The 19,270-nt window shown below is 42.0% G+C and overlaps 1 protein-coding gene across 1 annotated transcript in view; it reads right to left on the reverse strand.

Moving 5' to 3' along the window:
* Positions 1–6,807: 6,807 nt before the first annotated feature.
* AIG1 (androgen induced 1) overlaps positions 6,808–19,270 on the reverse strand; it is a 133,452-nt gene continuing 120,989 nt past the window's right edge. The window contains exons 5-6 of the mRNA XM_058835949.1: positions 17,614–17,777; positions 6,808–7,449 (exon numbers count right to left, since the gene is read on the reverse strand). Coding sequence (XP_058691932.1) covers positions 7,412–7,449; positions 17,614–17,777 — 202 coding nt within the window. The 3' untranslated portion in view covers positions 6,808–7,411. The remainder of the gene's footprint in view (positions 7,450–17,613; positions 17,778–19,270) is intronic.

Raw genomic sequence — 19,270 nt, forward strand, 5'->3', positions numbered from 1 at the left:
CCTTGGGATGGCTTTGGCTAAGTGGACTTCCCGCTGTAGGAAAAGCATTACACATCACACAGGGCTATGCTGTGGGCCACTACAAACGGGATGCTGCAACACTGTGCAGTGACACTCTTGTCTGTAACCCTGAGAGCAGTGACAGCCGGGTGCTTGACTTTACAAGTGCTCTTGCTTTAATTGTATGATAGGTCTGCCCAGTGGATGTCTTTCTAAGCTTACAGCCTAGTCAGTATTTTGGCTCCTTTCAAAAACTCTGTAATGCTATAAAGAGTTGGAATATAATTACACCACTGTATTTATGTGTGTCTCTAACTATATCCACCCCACCAGTGGTTCTGACATTAAAAGTACCACAATATACTGTCACATGCCTAAATACTTTCTCCTCAGACCTGGGATTTCATATGCTGTGCCATCCTTGGCAGGATGCCTATTGCACCATCTCTGCATAGAGGTTGGCCTCAGTAACGCCCTTCTCCAAGGAAAAGGCTTAAAATCCTGCATAACTCTAAGGCCTTGACAGAAAGAGACCAAAACCCACTCAGACTGAGTGCTCTCTCTGGACTGTATGCACCTAGCTGTGGGCTATACCTGGGTGAGGTAATTTTTCTAACCATGTTGTTTTATCCTCTCTTGTCTGCCTTCTTACACAACTCCCCAGAGCTGCCTAATAAGCATTCACTGCAAAACATTCCCACTGGATGGCAAAAGCTCTCATTGTTTGTGCCGTGGGGGCTCCTTTTTACAACTGTCTGCTGGAGGCAGGTAACCTTTGGATTGGAACAGCTTCTTCTATCTTTCCCCCACCCACATTCCTGTTCTCTCCACCACTCTTCTCCAATGTTTAGGATTACTGTGCAAAACTTTGGTACTTTATGTGGTACCAAAGGAACCAGGACCTCACCACACACCAGGAAGGGTGAATGTAATTATGTTGTGGTCAGTATTGCTTAGTTGTTCAGCTAGGATTATATCTCCAATGAGCCACCTCCTGAGCTTCACTCATGTTTGAAAGCCCTCCTGCCTTGGTGTACTCCACTCCTGCCCATTCCAAGAAATGAAGATTCAAGAAATCCCCTCTTCATAACTTGTTCCATGGTAATTCTTGGCCATAGTATGCACAGGTAGCTGAGGTCCTCCATTACGGTAATTTTTGCTGCCTCACTAAGTATTGTGTGACTAATTGCCTCTTCCTACTCAATGACTAATAGCACTCCTGTTAAGCCACCTCTAGAGAGAATGGTTTTGCAGCTTAATACCAGTTACAGAGGAGTGACCACCTCCCTCTTTCATCCCATTACATATGTCAGGTGTGAACTTCAGAGGCAAACTGAGAACCATTATTATATACGAACAACTTATTATATTTTACATAGTAAATAAGCTAAGACAATTATATGTAGACAGATATCGAGGCACTGTTCTGCCTGCAGAAATGCAGGAACTGCAGAGTCCTGCAGCCACAGACTGTCCCTGTTGCTACGGGCAGCATAGCCAGCAGCAGACCAGCCTTATTCCCAGGAGAAAAGTAGGACAAGGGGCTGTCAGTTTGGAGTTATGGTGGCATTACTGCCCCTGTCAAAAATGATGCCTTCCACAGTGTCTGATTTCTTTCCATGCTAAGTAACTGCCATTTAACATCTGACTGTCATCATTTGTTTCTGCAGAAGATCCTGTGCATATATATGTGCATATATATGTGTCCATGTGTGTGTTTAACTTCCATCTACACAACACACATACAGAGGGGACTATGCATAATAGAAAGCAAAGAGATACTCTGTCCTAGAACTGACTGCACTATAGCAATTTCTACATTTAGAATGCACACTGCAGAGATGCTTCTCCAGCCTAAAGGTATATGTTTATATTTTAATACACAAGCTATATATAAAATGCTGAACTTGAACACCATGGCTAGTTACAACATTAATAACATGAAAAAGGTGCTATTTCATTTCTGTCTCATTTTACACAACTCTAAAGAACAGCAGATACCTTCTCCAGTGGGCCACAAAGTCTGTGGCCTACCTTTCAAATTTCTGTACTGGCATTTATTGTGATGAGGTTTAAATCCCTTTACAGCTGTGGTCTGAACAACAAAGGGGCACTTAAGGGAATAAGACTACAACTTGCTCTTCTGGGTTACATTAAAACCCATTGATTTCCATCTGTTACTTGAACAAAACAGTGCATTTTTGATAAAAATAAAATTGCTCATTTTGGAGAATATATGCTAAATATATTTCATGTTTGTGGTCTGCAAATTGGGCAGTTCTGTTCTTCCTAGTTACTTAAATGATACAAGCAAGAGGAAGTAGCTATGCTCAAAATGTGTATTTTCACCCTAAGCCCAAACCCCTGTCATTACATCATTAGAAGCACTACACAAAATGCTCCACCTGCCAGCCCTCTTGGCCCCTTATTCAGCAAAGCCCCTGCAATTAAAAGCACCTGTGTGTGTGCTGTGAGCTCAGGATGCACCCAAGAACTCTTCTAAACAGATCTCAACAGCTACATCCTTTTACTTTTCATTTAGTTTCGTTCTCCCTTTGTTCTTGCCTTAAAGACGAGAGATCATTGCCACTGTAGAGAGCTGACCAGCCAAACCTCCAGTTGTTCTTTTCTTCCCTGTGACTTTGGCAGTAGTCAAGCTCCCAGGTTTCTGTCCTTCCCAGCAACGCCTGTGACCCCAGTTTAACCAGCTGGCCACAGCAGCAGGTGAAGCTATGAACCACAGGAGCAGAGCAGCTGGGATACTCTAGTGGAGATGACCTCCTCTACTGGGATGCACCAGGCTTTGATCAGGAGCTTTCTTATGCTGCTGCAGACAGAAGACACCTGTCACCAATGTTTGACCCCACTCATGTGACAGCAGAGAGAATTAAGAGATAGGATTAGTAGCACTTTTCCAAGTCTGCATTTGGAGGTGACCTCACCTACACCTCTCCTATTGCTCCCTTCTTTACTCCCAGGCCAGGAACAGCAAACCTGCCTTGGTGATGCTAGCCTCAGGTAGATGGTCTCTTCAGGACTATACATCAGCTCACATTTTATATGATGAATCTTTTGAGTGTTAAGCCTAATGGTATCTGAGTCTTCAAAGGCTACCGAAGTGTGAATCAGAGCAGAATGACCAATCCTCATTGAAAATAAAAGGCAAAGAATAAATTATTGTTAGGATTTGAAGCAGTCTTTGAAAAGCAAATTCAATAGGAAAAATGAACTGAGAAGTGCCTACTTTATACAGTGCCACTACAAACTGCCCCCTGGAGCCTGCAGAATGGTGAGCCATTTGTCAGTCTACTCACTGTTCAAGTGGCTTTGACGTGCACTGGTGGTAATTTTGCTAATATTACTCCCATGGGCAGAGAGATGTAAAGAGTAGGGAAAAACAGGGAAAATATTTGTCATTTTCCTTTAAAATAAGGCAATGGTTTCTACACAAAAACAACAAATTACAGTTTTATCCTACACAAGCCAAATTACACACTGAAATAATTTAATGTTGAAATTGTGGCACAAGTTTGCAAATTATGACAAAGCCTTTTTAACAGAGTGGTATGAGAACTATGAATATGTGTTTTGGGGCAGCTACATGCAGGCAGAAAGTAATGATGAAAAGCCAAAACAGGGGACATAGTCACAAGGAAATTCATGACAACATGGTGGCTAGACTTTCTAACCAGCCTTTTTTTCTAACCCCCCATTTTTATGTTCTATTACTAAAAAAAGATATTACTAATTTTGAAAAGTTGGGTATTGGAGAGTGAGATAATGTCAGCATTTAGGCTGTCTGTTCAACCTGAATTTGGCCCCTTGTGAGTATGAATTATGATATTGCCTTTAATTAGATGATCACACAATATTTTTTCCTGTGCCTCACTCGTAACACTTGATGGATGGTGCTCACTGAATGATGAAACTGTATTTTGTTTTTTCCTTGTGGTTCAAGGTGTGGCAGCCTTCCTTATTTACTGCCCACTGTGCTCTTCTCCGACAACAAAACTAATGACTCCTTTGCAGAGTTTTCTATGTGGTTTATCATTACAGCTAGAGCATAACAAACACTACTAATTTCATTTTATTGCAGTCCTCAAGGGAAAAGCTAGAGGTTTTTTCACTTAGTTCATCCATTTAGAACCTATTCTCATTGCTCAAGTTGCCATCAAAGCTTTGCTTCCCTCACACTTCTATGCAGCTTTATTTGCATCAGCTCTGGGAAGGTATTGACAATTCATGGGAAGCAAAGTGGCTTCCCCATTCTGGTCTTTGTCTTAGGTAGTCAAGGCATGGAGAGGATCAACAGATCAGGGATGGCAGGGAAAATCCTATTCAGCCACAAGATGGATTATTCCCAAAGCTGATAAACACTCTGGAGAATTACCTGTGCACGACAGGGAAATGCAGGGTTATTTTTTTCCTAAAATTTGGACAAAGACAAATAGATATTTGCCATAAATTCAGAAATGCTACAAATATAGATGTTGTCTTCAGACTGAGTTCCACAGGAAAAGTAGAAAAAAGTTTTCCAGACTTTTTTTTTTTCATAGACTTGCACTTGGAAATAAATTACTTGTTCTGACAAAAAGCTTTCCACCAAAAAAATAGTTCCCCCAAGAGAAATACCTTTCAGGGACAATTTCAGCCAAGATGGTTGAAATTTGGCAAGTTTACAAGTGACTTTTATTTTAGTCATCATTCATCCATCATCTTTCTTAAGAGTGATGGATTGTGTAATCCTAAAGGGAATGAACACAGTCTAGAAGAGTGCTCTCTGGGTACACAGGCCCCCAAGTTATTTATATCATGGTTCATACATCAGAGGCTAGATTTAATGCTCTAAAATGTTTTTGACTTTAAGTACGATGATTCAAAGCTCACAGGAGGTGGGGAACTTTTTGAGATGTGAGAAGACAAATTGAGTTCAAACCTTCTTGGAATACTATAAATTTTCTTAAACCAAATGGAACCTACCACATTTTGTATCACATATATTGCCTTTGGCTAACATTGCCAACCTCAGGGGCTTAACTGAGATCTAAGCTTGGTGTCTATTTTTTTGAGGTGCTGAATATTCACAAATTCACAGATATGAGGGATGACAACTTTAAGCATACCTATACTATACCTCTGAAAGGGAGCCTTCTTTCACTTGGACACCTACCTATGGATTCATCTATGCGATTTTGATCTCTGACGTTTCTGTTCTCTTTATATTCTTACAACATCTCCTATATTGCATATAATGACATGGTATTAGAAGAAAAACCTATCTTGAGCAGGTGCAAAACCTGCCGAGAAGGAGGAATCTTTCCATCAATGTCAGTTTTTGAGATCTCAGACATTCAGTACTCATTGGTGCCATATATACAGCAGACATGATCAGAGTATGCTCTAGCAGAATGGGTACAGCTCTGTGGCATTTTGGCACTTACTTAACCCATTCTTCCTATTAGAATGAATTCTTGAATTCTGTGAAGGAAACACAGAAACTGTAAAATAAAATCTTAAAAAAAAAAAAGTCCTAGACTTAATAGCAGAGCATAGGTTATGTAAATTCTTCACATGACAAAAAGTCAATAGAATTTCTGCTTTGGGCTTCCCGCCCTGAGCCACAGTTGCTGCTGTTGGAAAGTACAGCCAGATCCCCCAGAACATTCACTGACCGCCACTACTTCTGTGTGCTACCACAGCTTTCAGAAGCAGTGACTTTAAACATGACTGAATCCATGCCTTCTCTCCTTCCTGAGTTTTAAAAGCCTGTCGCAAATAGCATCGTGCACATGTAATGGGGAGTTCAGGAACAGCAGAACATAATATCCCTAATGCAAGGCCACATGGCTACGGCCATTTGCTTCCAAATTCCACTGGTTTTTGTGTCTCCTGCCGTCTCCCTCTGTAGGAGGGATCAGTAGAGGAGCTCCTTTATCTGGCCACTTATTTCAATGAAATTTCTAGTAATTTGCTTCGCTTCGAAATCTTTGCAACTCTTGATCAGCAAGTTAAAACTAATCTAGCAGATGGACAGAAAAAGACAATATCATTACTGAATCTTATTTTTGAAGGAAACAAACCAAAAAGCACATTGTTGAACTTGTGCTGTTTCGTATGATAGTGTGTACATACATTTAAAAAATACTGTGGAGGCATGTAATGAGTTGCACGAGATCAGTTTTCCCCAGAGTTATTCCAGAGCAGAAACACCATTAAATTGTATTAAAACTCTGCAGAAATCCTGTTACTAAAAACAACACATTAACACCATACATACTCAAAGTGCTCTGCATGTGTTAGAATAAATGACTAAATACACTAATGAACAAATATGTGATATGAATACCAATATTTGGAGCATAAAGCTGATTTTTAATAAATATTGTCTTGTCAAAAATTATTCTATTCAGTTTATTTTAGTTCTAGACAATTTTTCATGCCCACTAGACTTACATCTTGATTGTCTAGTAGTTAAACAGAATCATATCAAACTCAAATAATCACTAGTTTTTTGCAATTGAATTCCTTATACAAACAGGCATGTGCTTAACTTTAAACATTTGCTTACATGCCTTCCTGAAGTAAGACTTAAATGCTCTCTCTTGTGCAACACGAACAGCTCAGCCCACCTGTGGAGAACTTACAATTTGAAAATGCAAGATCTGTTATTTTACTATGAAAATAAGATGAAAAATCCTCATGTAGAAATTATACAATCTACAGTTGACACTGGAAAACCTGAAAATGTATCATTCAAATGCCATCAATCCATCAAAAATGTCAAGAATCAGCATGAAGAAACAGAAATGCAAGGATAATTTCATTTTTATTTAGGTCTAAAGATCTTAACACTGCAAGTAAGATTTCACTGAACTGGTAAAATTATTAACATAACGAATTTAAGGCAGCTGTTACATAGTGTTACATTAATATTTCAGTCAGACTGAACTCTTCTTCAGATACATTCATGCAATTAACTTCTATGCTGTAATTTGAAATACATAGGATTGCTTTGTTTCCCTGTATTAGGCCTATCTGGTTAAGCTTTTCTCAAACAATACAGAGAATGGACTCATTGTTCTTCTTGGCAGAAGTAAAAAGATCTAATGACTTAATGGTTTAATGACTTATTTGATTCAAGAAATGCACGTTGAGAATGCCTTGGAGATAAATATACATCTTATATGTGTATGTCACATGCAAGCATGGAGAAACTGAAGTTTGAAACATTAATATTATTCTTAGCTAAAATAATTTTCCCCCCATATAAAATCCAAAAATATCCTTGCACTGAGAAGTGGGCCCATGAAACTTCCTCCTTTCCAGAAGATTCCTCTCCAGGCCAAGCTCTGTTGGGGATGAGAAATCTTCCATGGAACTATAAACAATCCTCTGTGTTGCCTCTTATTGTTCACTCCGATTTTGGCTTTTCTTTTCCTTCTTCAATACCTGAAAACATACAGAGAGCAGCTTTTAAAAATCAGTGAATACAACTCAAGGGTTTGCTTAGAGAGGTTCCTCTAATGCATTAGTCTTTCCTTTATCAATGTTGTTGCTCCTGAACTTGCTCTCCTGTGTTACCTCAACTGCTGTGAAGGGAAAAATCATCTGCACACCTGATGGCAGTGGTTGTCCAGTAATGGAGCTGCACAATCCTCCCTCCCTCCCTCCCTCCCTCCCTCCCTCCCTCCCTCCCTCCCTCCCTCCCTCCCTCCCTCCCTCCCTCCCTCCCTCCCTCCCTCCCTCCCTGCACAATCCTCCCTCCCTCCCTCCCTCCCTCCCTCCCTCCCTCCCTCCCTCCCTCCCTCCCTCCCTCCCTCCCTCCCTCCCTCCCTCCCTCCCTCCCTCCCTCCCATTTTCAGATCAGCCTGACCCCCTGCCTCATACCCAGCCTTTGACAGCTGCAGGGGTCTGGGAACATGTAGTTCCCTCACCTGCTCTGCTTACCTACTAGCAAACTAAAATAGATGTTACTATAGCTGAATATAAGCAACCAACTTAGTTTGAAAGAAAATTTTAGTAACTGTGTTTCAAAATTCAATAATTTGAGGTCCCTCTCCATTTCAACATTGGATTTTTAAGTATTTGCAGGTACATCTCCCTTTTTTGAAAGTACAAGAATGGAGAAACAATTACTGCTGAGAGAGTGCCTCTCTCTTCTTGTAATGGCCATTTCTTTCACTAATATCAGGAGGGCTGAGTTGAGTGTAGGGCTCCTTAAAGAACTTATTCTAGCTGCTGGACTTGTCTCTTTTCTATGCTGAGCAAAGCCTGGGCTGGGCAGCAGACTGTGTTTTTTCTGGCAATGGAAACATTCAGCTATTTCATATGCCTGTTCCTGGACAATGAATTACTACTGGTATCTGACAAAAGTATTGTTCTTCTGACTAAGCCCTCTCTGCCAGACATCTCAAATACAAATATTTCTTTTGGAGGTTTTCAGGCCTGCTGCATGCTGGAAAAGAAAGACTTATGATAACCACAGGCAAAAAAGAAGCAATGCTTGAGAATGCTGAGAGGAAAATCCAGTCACAAGTAAGATCACCAGCTAGTGCAATAGATGCACAGGTGGTAAGTACACTGTAAATCACTTTGTTATAAATGCAAAGGCAATTTTGGGATAAAATCAAAGAGAAATTTATTAATAAACAATAATAAACAGAAACAGCGATAAAAACCCACAATAAAAAGAACAGCACAGCGCTGGGTGGACAGGGGTCTACACCGGAGGTATAGGTTTCCCAAATCCACGTCTGAGCAGCCTCAGGATTGGGGTTTTATAGGATTTTTAAGTCCTCAGGCCAAAATTCCAGGCAAGTTCCATTCACCAAGTGTCCTTGATTGTCCAGTGAATGGATTTCCTGCCCTAGAATGATGATATTATTTTTGTGTCCGGCCAGAGTCTCCTCTCATGCAAAGGAGACTCTGTGTGTTGCAAAGTTAAGTTTTTCATGACAGGGTGGTGGAATCCGGGTTGGTGCCGATGAATATCTCGGCCGGGTTTCCTCCTTTGTTTTCCCTGATTGCTTCTTCGACACAGAGATGTTTGAGTCTGGCGAAGCTTTTCTTTTGGAACTTGTCTTTTTCGATTGATCAGTTTCTCTACCCACTGGAATCCGCAGGGCGTTGCTTGGATCCGGAGGTAGATAATTTCCCGAGCCAGTGTCATTGTTTTCCTGATGGTCCGTGTCCTGTGTGTTTGTTTGGGTTGATGGGCCAGTTTTGGTTAGTTATCTTGGGCGTTGCTGGTAATCAGCAACCTCTCGGCAGAAAGCCTCATCCCACTTGGGGGGAGAGGCTTTTCCATGCTTTATATTTTGTTTTGTTTCTACAAAACATATCTTTCTTATATACTCCGAATTTTTAATACAACCATAATTTATTACAGTCCCCCACCTAATAATTTATCACATTTAAAAATTCGTTATTTTACACTCCTTTTAAAGAAAAGTATCCTTTTCTTATTCTTTTTCCATCATCGTTTTTCTTTGTCTAATTGTCAATTTTGGTGGTCAGCATATGTTCGTTTTCAAATTTTTCTAAGGCCCTTAATGCCTTATTACTCTCTTTCTCTTCTTCTAAAACCAGCAATTTAGAAAGAAGGGCACTTTTATCTTGTGATTTTTCTGGATCTATTGGGAGGGCGGCAATTTGCATTCCTTGCACTACAGATTGTATTAGCCTAATCAGGCAAGGAATTAAACAAGGTAAAAAGATGATTCCGGCTATTGAACATCCTATAAAGAACACTAGCTTTTTCCACCAAGCCCCTTGACCGAAAATTTGATCCCACCAAGAGGCTTGTAGAATAGAATTCCATTTTTGAACGGGCACATGTGCCACTTTCTTGATTTCTGCAGCTAGTCCCTTTATAGTTTCGCCATAATCATCTATTTCCATGCAACACTCCGATTCATTGAATCTCCCGCACACCCCTCCCTCCTCAGCTAGCAAGTAATCGAGGGCTAGTCTGTTCTGGTAAACAAAGGCCCTCATTTGAGAATGTTGCCTTGCTAGGAGTTCCAGGGCTTCTGAGGTGTGATTGGAAACTACCTCCATTACCGCTTGCAGTCGAATGAGCCGATTCAGAAGATAAATGGGGGTTCTATAACCCCAACTGCCATCATTCGCCCAGGTGGCCGGACCATAGTATTGTATGATTCTCTCGGCCGGCCATTCTTCCTCGTTCCATTTCTGGCTCCCTCCTGCTATCGGTAATATCTTTTTTAGATCCCTCTTTTGTCGAGCTAAAGTTTCAAAGAGGGGAGCCCCTAGGGATTTACTCTCATCTTTTGGTAGGGTGAAGAAAAACGGCCGAATTAGTCCCAGTGTGCATGACCCTTTCCACTTCCGAGGTAATTCACTGTATGCCTTTTTCCCGCATATCCAGTAAATTCCATCGGGAGCTTCCCAGTTTTTATTAGTTTTTGCCGGATCCTCCCAATAATCCCTCAGGCCTATGAAAACATGGAAGGGATTGGCCCCCGGTTTCTTGTTCCAACACAATCCAATAGTCTCTACCCATTCACAATTGTTTTCCCGATAGGAGATCCAATATCCTTCGGGCGATTCCGGGTGCCAGATTTTTGTTTTCTTTTCTGAGTTTACCGTGAGTGTATTTACACACGGAGTGTATCCTACCAAATCGGTAAACTCTTTTCCCTCCCGGCTAATGCAAAACGTTCCAATTATTCGGTCATCTATGACCCATCCCTCTGGCCTCCGGGTAGTTTTTGAGAATTTTAATTCTGTCCCTTTTAATATTTGTTCCGGGGTCAATCCCTCTCCTTTCCATGGCCACCTCTCTGCTGATTTTAAACCACCGCATATCCAGCAGTTGGATATACCTAATTCAGTGGCTATTTCCTGCATTAAGTCAACAAACAAGTTTTGGTTAGGGCTGGGTAATTTCCAATTATCGTATTGTTTCTCTAATAATTCATATTGTTCGCTGAGAGAGTTTAACCTCTCTTGCTCCAGCCTTTTCTTTTTATTTTCCATTTCTTTCCGTTTTAGATCTATAGCTATTTGCTTTATTTTACTTTCTGGATCCAATCCCTTTTCATCCTTTGAAAAGCAAAACACTGGGTCGAATTGAAGACACGAGTTCTCATCGTCTGACTTCAATAATTCCAAAATTATAGGTTCATTATTGAATGTCAGCCTTGTCTCGTGTTTTACATTTTTCCCTTCCCAGTACAGCTTTCCCCCCATCATGCACGGTTTTAAGCTTGCTTCATTGTAGCAGGTAGGGTTAACTCGGTGGTATGCCAAAAACGTCGAATGCTTCTTTCCCCCAATCCAGACAGTCTTATTACACTGTCCACAGACCTCGATTGGGGGAATTCCCTTTATTTCTCTTTTGTTTCGGAAGTGGGTCTCAGCAGCCCCTATTCCTTCCAGGTTCTAGCAATTAATAAATCATCTACATATTGTAAGAGCTTTGTCCCTTCTTCTGGAATGAATTCAGTAAGTAATTGTTCCAATGCCTGTCCAAATAAATTGGGTGATTCCACAAACCCCTGTGGGAGGACCGTCCACCTTAACTGTTGATTTCTGTTTGTGTCCGGATCCTCCCATTGAAAGGCAAAGAAGTTCCTACTCCCTTCATCCAAAGGACAAGTCCAAAATGCGTCTTTTAAATCAATTACACTGTACCATACATCCTCGGGTGAGAGTCTGTTAAGTAAAGTATAAGGATTTGCCACTACCGGAAACCTGGTTCGGGTTCTAGCATTTACTGCCCTGAGATCCTGCACCAGTCGGAAGCTCCCATCCGCTTTTTTCACTGCCAGGATGGGGGTGTTATGTTGAGACATGCAGGGTTCGAGGGTACCTCCTCTAAGGAGGTCATCAATTACTAGTTTCAGACCCCTTTTCCCTTCTATCGGGATGGGGTATTGTTTTACCCTTATCGGGTCCTCTGGGTTTTCTATTTCAATTTTGATGGGGGTAATATCTAATTTCCCCACCTCCCCTTTTGAATGCCACACTTTGGGATCGATTTCCTTTTCATCTTTTGGAGTCAAATGGAATATCTTTATTACTAATTCAGAATTCTTTACGACAATGTTTATACCCAATGAGACAATCATATCTCTACCTAACAAATTGTAATCGGCTTCTTCTACTAATAACAAATTTCCTAGGCATATTTTATTTTCAGACTCTATTTCCACATTTTTAATTACAGAAACTTTGAAGGGATCTCCCTTCGCACCGATTACCACTACCTTTTCCTTACTTACCACGCATCCCCGTGGTAATTTTTGCAGGGTGCTTCTCTCAGCTCCCGTGTCAACCAAAAATTCTATTTCCTCGCGATGGGGACCTATTTTTAATTTTATCAAGGGCTCTTTTGCTGTTATCATCCCCATCTGAAAGAGCCCAAGACCTCCCTAATCTTCTTGAAATACCTTTTCATCTTTCATTTTCTGATGGCAATTCCTTTGTATGTGTCCTACTTTCTTACAGTAAAAACATTCTGGGGGATCTCTCCGCGGGGCGGAGCCATTCTTCTGTGGCTCCTGCGGCTTTTTCGGCGCTGTTTTAAACTTGCCGTGTGCCTGTTCTTGTTTCTGAGCTTCTTTTACTGCGGCCACCAGTATTTTGGCCTGAAGTTTCTGTTTCTCGTCTTCTCTCCTCATGTAAATCTTTTGAGCTTCCCTCAGAAGCTCTTGGAGACCTTTCTCCTGCCACCCTTCAATCTTTTCCAATTTCTTTCTAATATCCTCCCATGATTTCGCCACGAACTGTGTTTTAAGTAACACTTCTCCTACCGGAGAACTAGGGTCCGTCCCAGAATAGATCTGCAGACTTCGCCGTAATCTTTCCAACCACTCGGTGGGGGATTCCTCTTTCCCTTGACATTCCCCAAACACCTTACTAATATTTTGGCCCCGGGAAACCGCTTCCCTTATTCCTTGCACAATTATATTCCTTAAATCATTCATGCTCCTTCTACCATCCTCTGTTTGGGCGTTCCAACTCGGGCTTACGCTCGGCCACTTTTGAGTGCCTGGCGTTCCCTGAGGGTTTCGCCGCTCCCACTCCCTGATACCAGCTTGTTTAATCATTTCTCTTTCCTCTTGACTAAACAGAGATCTCAAGATAGCCATGAGATCTTCATAGGTATAAATGCTACTGCCTAAAAATTCATCCAACCTTTCTGCCACTCCAAACGGATCATCCAACAATCTTCCCATCTCTTTCTTAAATGCCCGCACATCCCCTGAATTTAGGGGTACATTCACAAATCCAATCACTCCTGGAGCAGTAGGCACTTCCCTGAGAGGGAACATTCTGTGCCTACTCTCATTCTCTTCCCATTCCTCACTCATCTGTCTAGACTTAAACCGAGTCCTGCTTGAGGGGGGGGAATAGGGGTTTTTGAGAGTTTGTTCCTTTATTGCTGATGAAAAATCAGTTGCCGCTAGGTTATTATGAAGGATCCCCCTTTCCAAAGTTGGGGAATCTGGCTGAGGCAACGGGACGGGCAATGGGGGATACGGAGATCCCCTATTTTGCGCTACCATGGTTTCTTGGGAAACCGCGGCGGTCGCGGTTCCCACAGGAGGAGCCAGGGGAGGGGCCACCGGAACCACTGCTGGTGCCGGTTCCCCTGTTCGCGATGTGTGTGCTTCACTTGGTTGTGCCAGCTGGCTCGTGGGAGCTGATGGCACCACTTGGTCCACCACGGGAGACCCTGCAGGCCCGTGGTATGGAGGAGGTAAATGATCCAGGGGCTCCCAGGTTTCTGTTTTTGTTTCATCTTTTAGTTTGATCGGAAATAGTCCTACTCTGGCCTTTAGCCAGAGTCGGGCATACTCCGGTTCCTCGGAGTCCGAGGGGACCTTGCTCTCTACATACGAGAGTAACTCATTGCACGTCCACTTTTCAAATGTTCCTAATATTGGCCAAGTGAGATGGGGCCTCAGTTTCTGTCCACCCCAAACCTCGGCACAATAGTAGATCATTTTTGCCTTGGACTTCCTTTTCCTTTCAGGGCAATTTTCCCACTCTTTTAACAACCAACCCAAAGGACTTTCTGGTGGGATGTCTAACAATTCCTTCGTTTCTATGGAAGGGTTTCTCGTGTCTACTGGTTTTTGCACTTTACTCTTTTTCTGTCCCATGGTGAAGGAAAAAAAACAAAAGTCTTACCTAGTATTCTGCGTTGTGTTTGTAGTTTGAGAGTCAAAAAGTCTGCTAATACTCACCTTCTCGGATTGCTGTTCCGGGGTTTTTCTTAGCGCTTTGATCTCTCCTCCGGACCTCTCCTGGGTCCTGATTGCTAGAAGAGTTTACTCTTTCCCGAGCTCTACTGGACGTCCTCTTCCTCTTCCAGCCCTTCGTGACCAGTCCCCCAGAGCACCCCTTTGGCCCCAGGCTTTACAAACGTGTAGAGAGAGTCCTCTCACCCCGACTCGCTTCCTCCGTGGCCGGCCAATTCCCTCGCGGGAGGATGGAACCGCGGCTTTGGAGTCCGCTCTCGCTCCGTGATCAGATCACGTCTCACACACGCTTGCCCAATCACTCCGCTCAACCTTGCAGTACTTACAGCAATTTTCCTGCGAGGATGTCTTCGTGCACAACTGACTTTTTATGAGCTACCAAGCCGCGGCTTCTTTTCCCGAGCTCTTCCTGGATCCGTATTTCTCTTTTATTGTGGTTTTTACCTCAGCCTAAATTTGGTTCGGGTGTCGGAGTGAACTGCGGAGGTTCTCGGCTTCCCAGGCCGCTGAAATCAGCGGGGGTACCCCCCTGGATAGCGAGGTTCTCCCACAGTTTTTCCGATCCGAGTCACAGCACCAATCTGTTATAAATGCAAAGGCAATTTTGGGATAAAATCAAAGAGAAATTTATTAATAAACAATAATAAACAGAAACAGCGATAAAAACCCACAATAAAAAGAACAGCGCAGCGCTGGGTGGACAGGGGTCTACACCGGAGGTATAGGTTTCCCAAATCCACGTCTGAGCAGCCTCAGGATTGGGGTTTTATAGGATTTTTAAGTCCTCAGGCCAAAATTCCAGGCAAGTTCCATTCACCAAGTGTCCTTGATTGTCCAGTGAATGGATTTCCTGCCCTAGAATGATGATATTATTTTTGTGTCCGGCCAGAGTCTCCTCTCATGCAAAGGAGACTCTGTGTGTTGCAAAGTTAAGTTTTTCATGACAGGGTGGTGGAATCCGGGTTGGTGCCGATGAATATCTCGGCCGGGTTTCCTCCTTTGTTTTCCCTGATTGCTTCTTCGACACAGAGATGTTTGAGTCTGGCGAAGCTTTTCTTTTGGAACTTGTCTTTTTCGATTGATCAGTTTCTCTACCCACTGGAATCCGCAGGGCGTTGCTTGGATCCGGAGGTAGATAATTTCCCGAGCCAGTGTCATTGTTTTCCTGATGGTCCGTGTCCTGTGTGTTTGTTTGGGTTGATGGGCCAGTTTTGGTTAGTTATCTTGGGCGTTGCTGGTAATCAGCAACCTCTCGGCAGAAAGCCTCATCCCACTTGGGGGGAGAGGCTTTTCCATGCTTTATATTTTGTTTTGTTTCTACAAAACATATCTTTCTTATATACTCCGAATTTTTAATACAACCATAATTTATTACAACTTCAAAAAGATAATTCATGAATTCCAATGTGGGAAACAACGAGACTCATCTGCAGTTCGAAAGCACAACTGCAGAGCTGCCTTGCTGAAAGAAACAACACCAAGACAAATGGGTTTGCGTGTTGCCAGCAGCCCAAGTACAATGGCCCTGGGTGTTGCTGGCACACCGGTGTTAATGGGAGAGCAACAGCTGAAGGTTTAACAAGCAAAACAAGAGACTGGGACCAAAAGATTACAGACAGTTTACAATTGGCTCCAGAGCCAATCTTAAGTCTTCTGCTTTCTCCTAGAAGGAACTTTTCCAATAATTTTAAAAGCTGTTTTACTTGCCTTTCTGAAAGCACGTCTTTCCTTTCTTCTGAAGCGCTCTACTGCAGATGCATCAAATAGTTTGGCAGGAATGCAGATATCCACAAAATTGTGGACAGACACTGGCTTGTACAAAGGGCAAATTTTTCCTTCCCTACCATGTTTGTGGTTTAACTTGGAAAAACTAACTGCAAATCATTTTGTCAGTATTGAGGTTCTATTTAATGCATCTCCAGAGGCAAATAAAAATACTCCAAACCCAAAACAACCCCTTCTCACCCCAGAAATCTTCTCATGGCAGACTGTTTAGATTTGCAGTCTTACTGCTCAAAAGCCCCTTTCAAGTGTACAGTTTTCAAATAATATTTTCCCAGGCCTCACATGGTGACAGACTGGCATAATTTTACATCTCTGCTGTTTGTGGTGTTCCTGCCACACGCTTCAGGTTAAGTTTGCGCAAAGTGTTTCAAGCTCAGCAAACCAGCAGGTGACTCATGGTATTTCTGTTTTCCAAGTGCTTGAGCCAGAAAGGACTTGGGATCAATATTCCTTATCTACATGAAGGAAATGATGGAGAGGACAATAATTCCAGGGTAAACCTTGAAAGATGTTGGGAGAATGACCCAATTGAGTTAGCTTGTCTAGGGCGGAGGCCTGCAAGGAGCAGCGATTTTGTTATGCATACTTTGGAATAGTGCAGGAAATTTTCCACCATCTACTTATTCATGGACTTGCTAAGAATATGTGATTCTTTACCACACTATTATTCTTCATACAGGACTTAGGTCAAGTGAAATTATTCCTTGCAGCTGCCTTTTTAGAAACATCTTTCCCGAATTAACTTAGAGAAGTTAAATGAATGTGAATTTGACATCAAACTGAGGAGTGAATACCCATCTTGAATACTATGACCAGTGGTTGATGGTCCTAGAGCAAAAACAAAAAGGCATTTTACACCTGGAAGCTAATATGAGCAAATGGAAAGTAAAACTGCTTTGAGCTTCTAGCATTAGATTCTACCTGGTATTGAAGGACTTGTTAAAGAGAGTTGTGTGTGCCATTAACTACCAAGTGAATTTATTTCCCTCCAGTTGTGATTTGCCACAGCAGCTATAATGAATGTTATTTCATTCAATTTGATAAATCAAAACCATCTTTCATAGATAAAAGTAACCTACTTTTAATCTTGTGTTTGTTTTGTTTTCCCTTTTCCTCTCCTCAGCAATGGGTGGCCTAGGCAGGATAGAGGATGTAGAGTCTGCACAGTTGAGCTTACCCTGCACTAAAGTGATCTTTCATTCCTGAGCTGAGAGAACACCTTATACCTGAAAATACTAAAAGAGTATATTTTCATTTCTCAGTCTAAGCTTACCATTAATGGCATCCACATTACATTCTAGCTGCATTTAATGGGTTCATCAGCTAATAAGTGGGTTGTAAACATCTCAGGTAATTGCCAAGAGCTCTTAAATTAGTACTGTAAAAGAGAATACATATTCATAGCTCCTCAGGCTCTCCAGCAGCCATTCTGTTCATCCGTCTGTTTTTAAGGGCAGGCAAGCAAGATGTTTCAGTGGAACTTCTGTCATTTTCTTTTGTTTTAGTCAGCTTAAAATATTCTACATTTTCAGAGAAACATACTCAAGTCCTGATGGTGTACTTCACGAGATAATATTCCTAAAACAATACTCACATTTTTGTGTATCCCAGATGTAGTTGTTCAGGACTTCTCCCACCAAGTAGAATACATTAATTATTATGGTAACAGCTGCAAAAAAGATTATTTTGACACCTGGGCTGAGGTGCTCAAGAAGCGGGTACACCCACACTCCTGTAACGTGGTGAATCCAGCACACCCTAAAACAAAACAAAAATAACAAGCACTGACTCTTATAGCCCTGTTTTACAAAAGTAGCTTGGCCTGTGGGTTTAGCTACTGTAACCCCAAAAGCAATTATTTGAAAGGCCTGCAAGTTGCAGCTGAACTGGAGCACGTGCATGCCATCCATCCCGAACAGACAGCACAAATGATGAAACTATGACTGATTTCCCACAGTCTTACTGCTTTGCTTTCAATTTATTATGAGCAGTTGGCCAGTATTCATTTCTGATGTAGGCAGGTATTTCCTTGCTCACTTATATTTCTGAGGAAACCCCTGTTTCGTGCCAAAGCTGGAAACTGCAGCAGCCTCTGTTCCAAGCAGGTTCTTTATCCTAAGAGCATTCAGGGTTCTGCAGGCTCTACTACCATCTCGCTCTGCTTCCTGCAGTATCCTACTTTCACTTCATACACATTTGTGATTTCCTTTTGCTTTTCCTTGCTACACATGGTAATCAGTTTTTGGGTTTGCCAGATGCATATGGTTTAGATTCTCTTTGAGAGAATAGTTTCTTCAGCAACTGTGTTTTAGATTGGTCCTCCTTCCAGTTACCTGCTATAATTTGGAATCTAATTATTTTTCTCTAGGAAAGATAAATATTTTTTTTAAAAGACCAAACAAAACCAAAACTCTGGTGACACAGAGATTTTTATCATTCAGCTACAGAGGACATTGTTGGTACACTAACTCTAGAGACAGACTATCAGCTTTGCAGCAGTGCCGCCTGAAGAAGCACTCCAGGTGTGTGGTTTTGCTGTGTGTGGCTGCAGTGGACACCTGTATCCTCTGATGGGATCACTTTTATGTTGAGCTCTGATGCAGTGAGTGGTGAAGTCAGAGGGAGCAGAGAGAGTCCATACATTCCAATATGTATGGAACTTCCAGTGGAATTAAAGAAAAGCAAATACTGGCAAACAACTGAGCAAACATCTCAGAAGCTAACTGGGTAAAGTGCTCAGTGAAGGTAGGCTATGGCTTTGCTGGGCTCTCTTCAAGAATATAAATCTTTTCCTTTCTGACCTGGAAATTTGAGAGAAAAGCTCACAGTGAAGCACAGCTAGAGCAGCTGCACAGACTGTTATAGATGGGGATTTCCACGTCCACATGATTTGCCTCACTTGCTAAGTTTCTGTTTGTTTAAGGAAGATTTTTGATCACTAGATCAACAGTCACAGGCTCCTAAAGGGTAGAGACAGAGAAGTTCACACAAAACTGCTACCATAAAATTCTGTCACACAGAGAGTACAGAATCCCTGTTTAACAATCACCCTGGAAATGTCCATGGTTGTCACAGCTTCCCTACTCCTTGGAAAAGCTTTTATTACAGCCAAACCCTTAAGAGTTGCACACTTCACCTGGGAAACTACATGTGTCAGTAAATTAATCTGCATGATCTAAATGCAATTAAACCCTCTTCTCCAAATCAGTTCACATATGGGAAATTATCTCTGTACTTTACAATTATTTTCC

The sequence above is a fragment of the Poecile atricapillus genome, chromosome 3 (genome assembly GCF_030490865.1).
Source record: "Poecile atricapillus isolate bPoeAtr1 chromosome 3, bPoeAtr1.hap1, whole genome shotgun sequence".
Lineage (NCBI taxonomy): Eukaryota > Metazoa > Chordata > Aves > Passeriformes > Paridae > Poecile > Poecile atricapillus.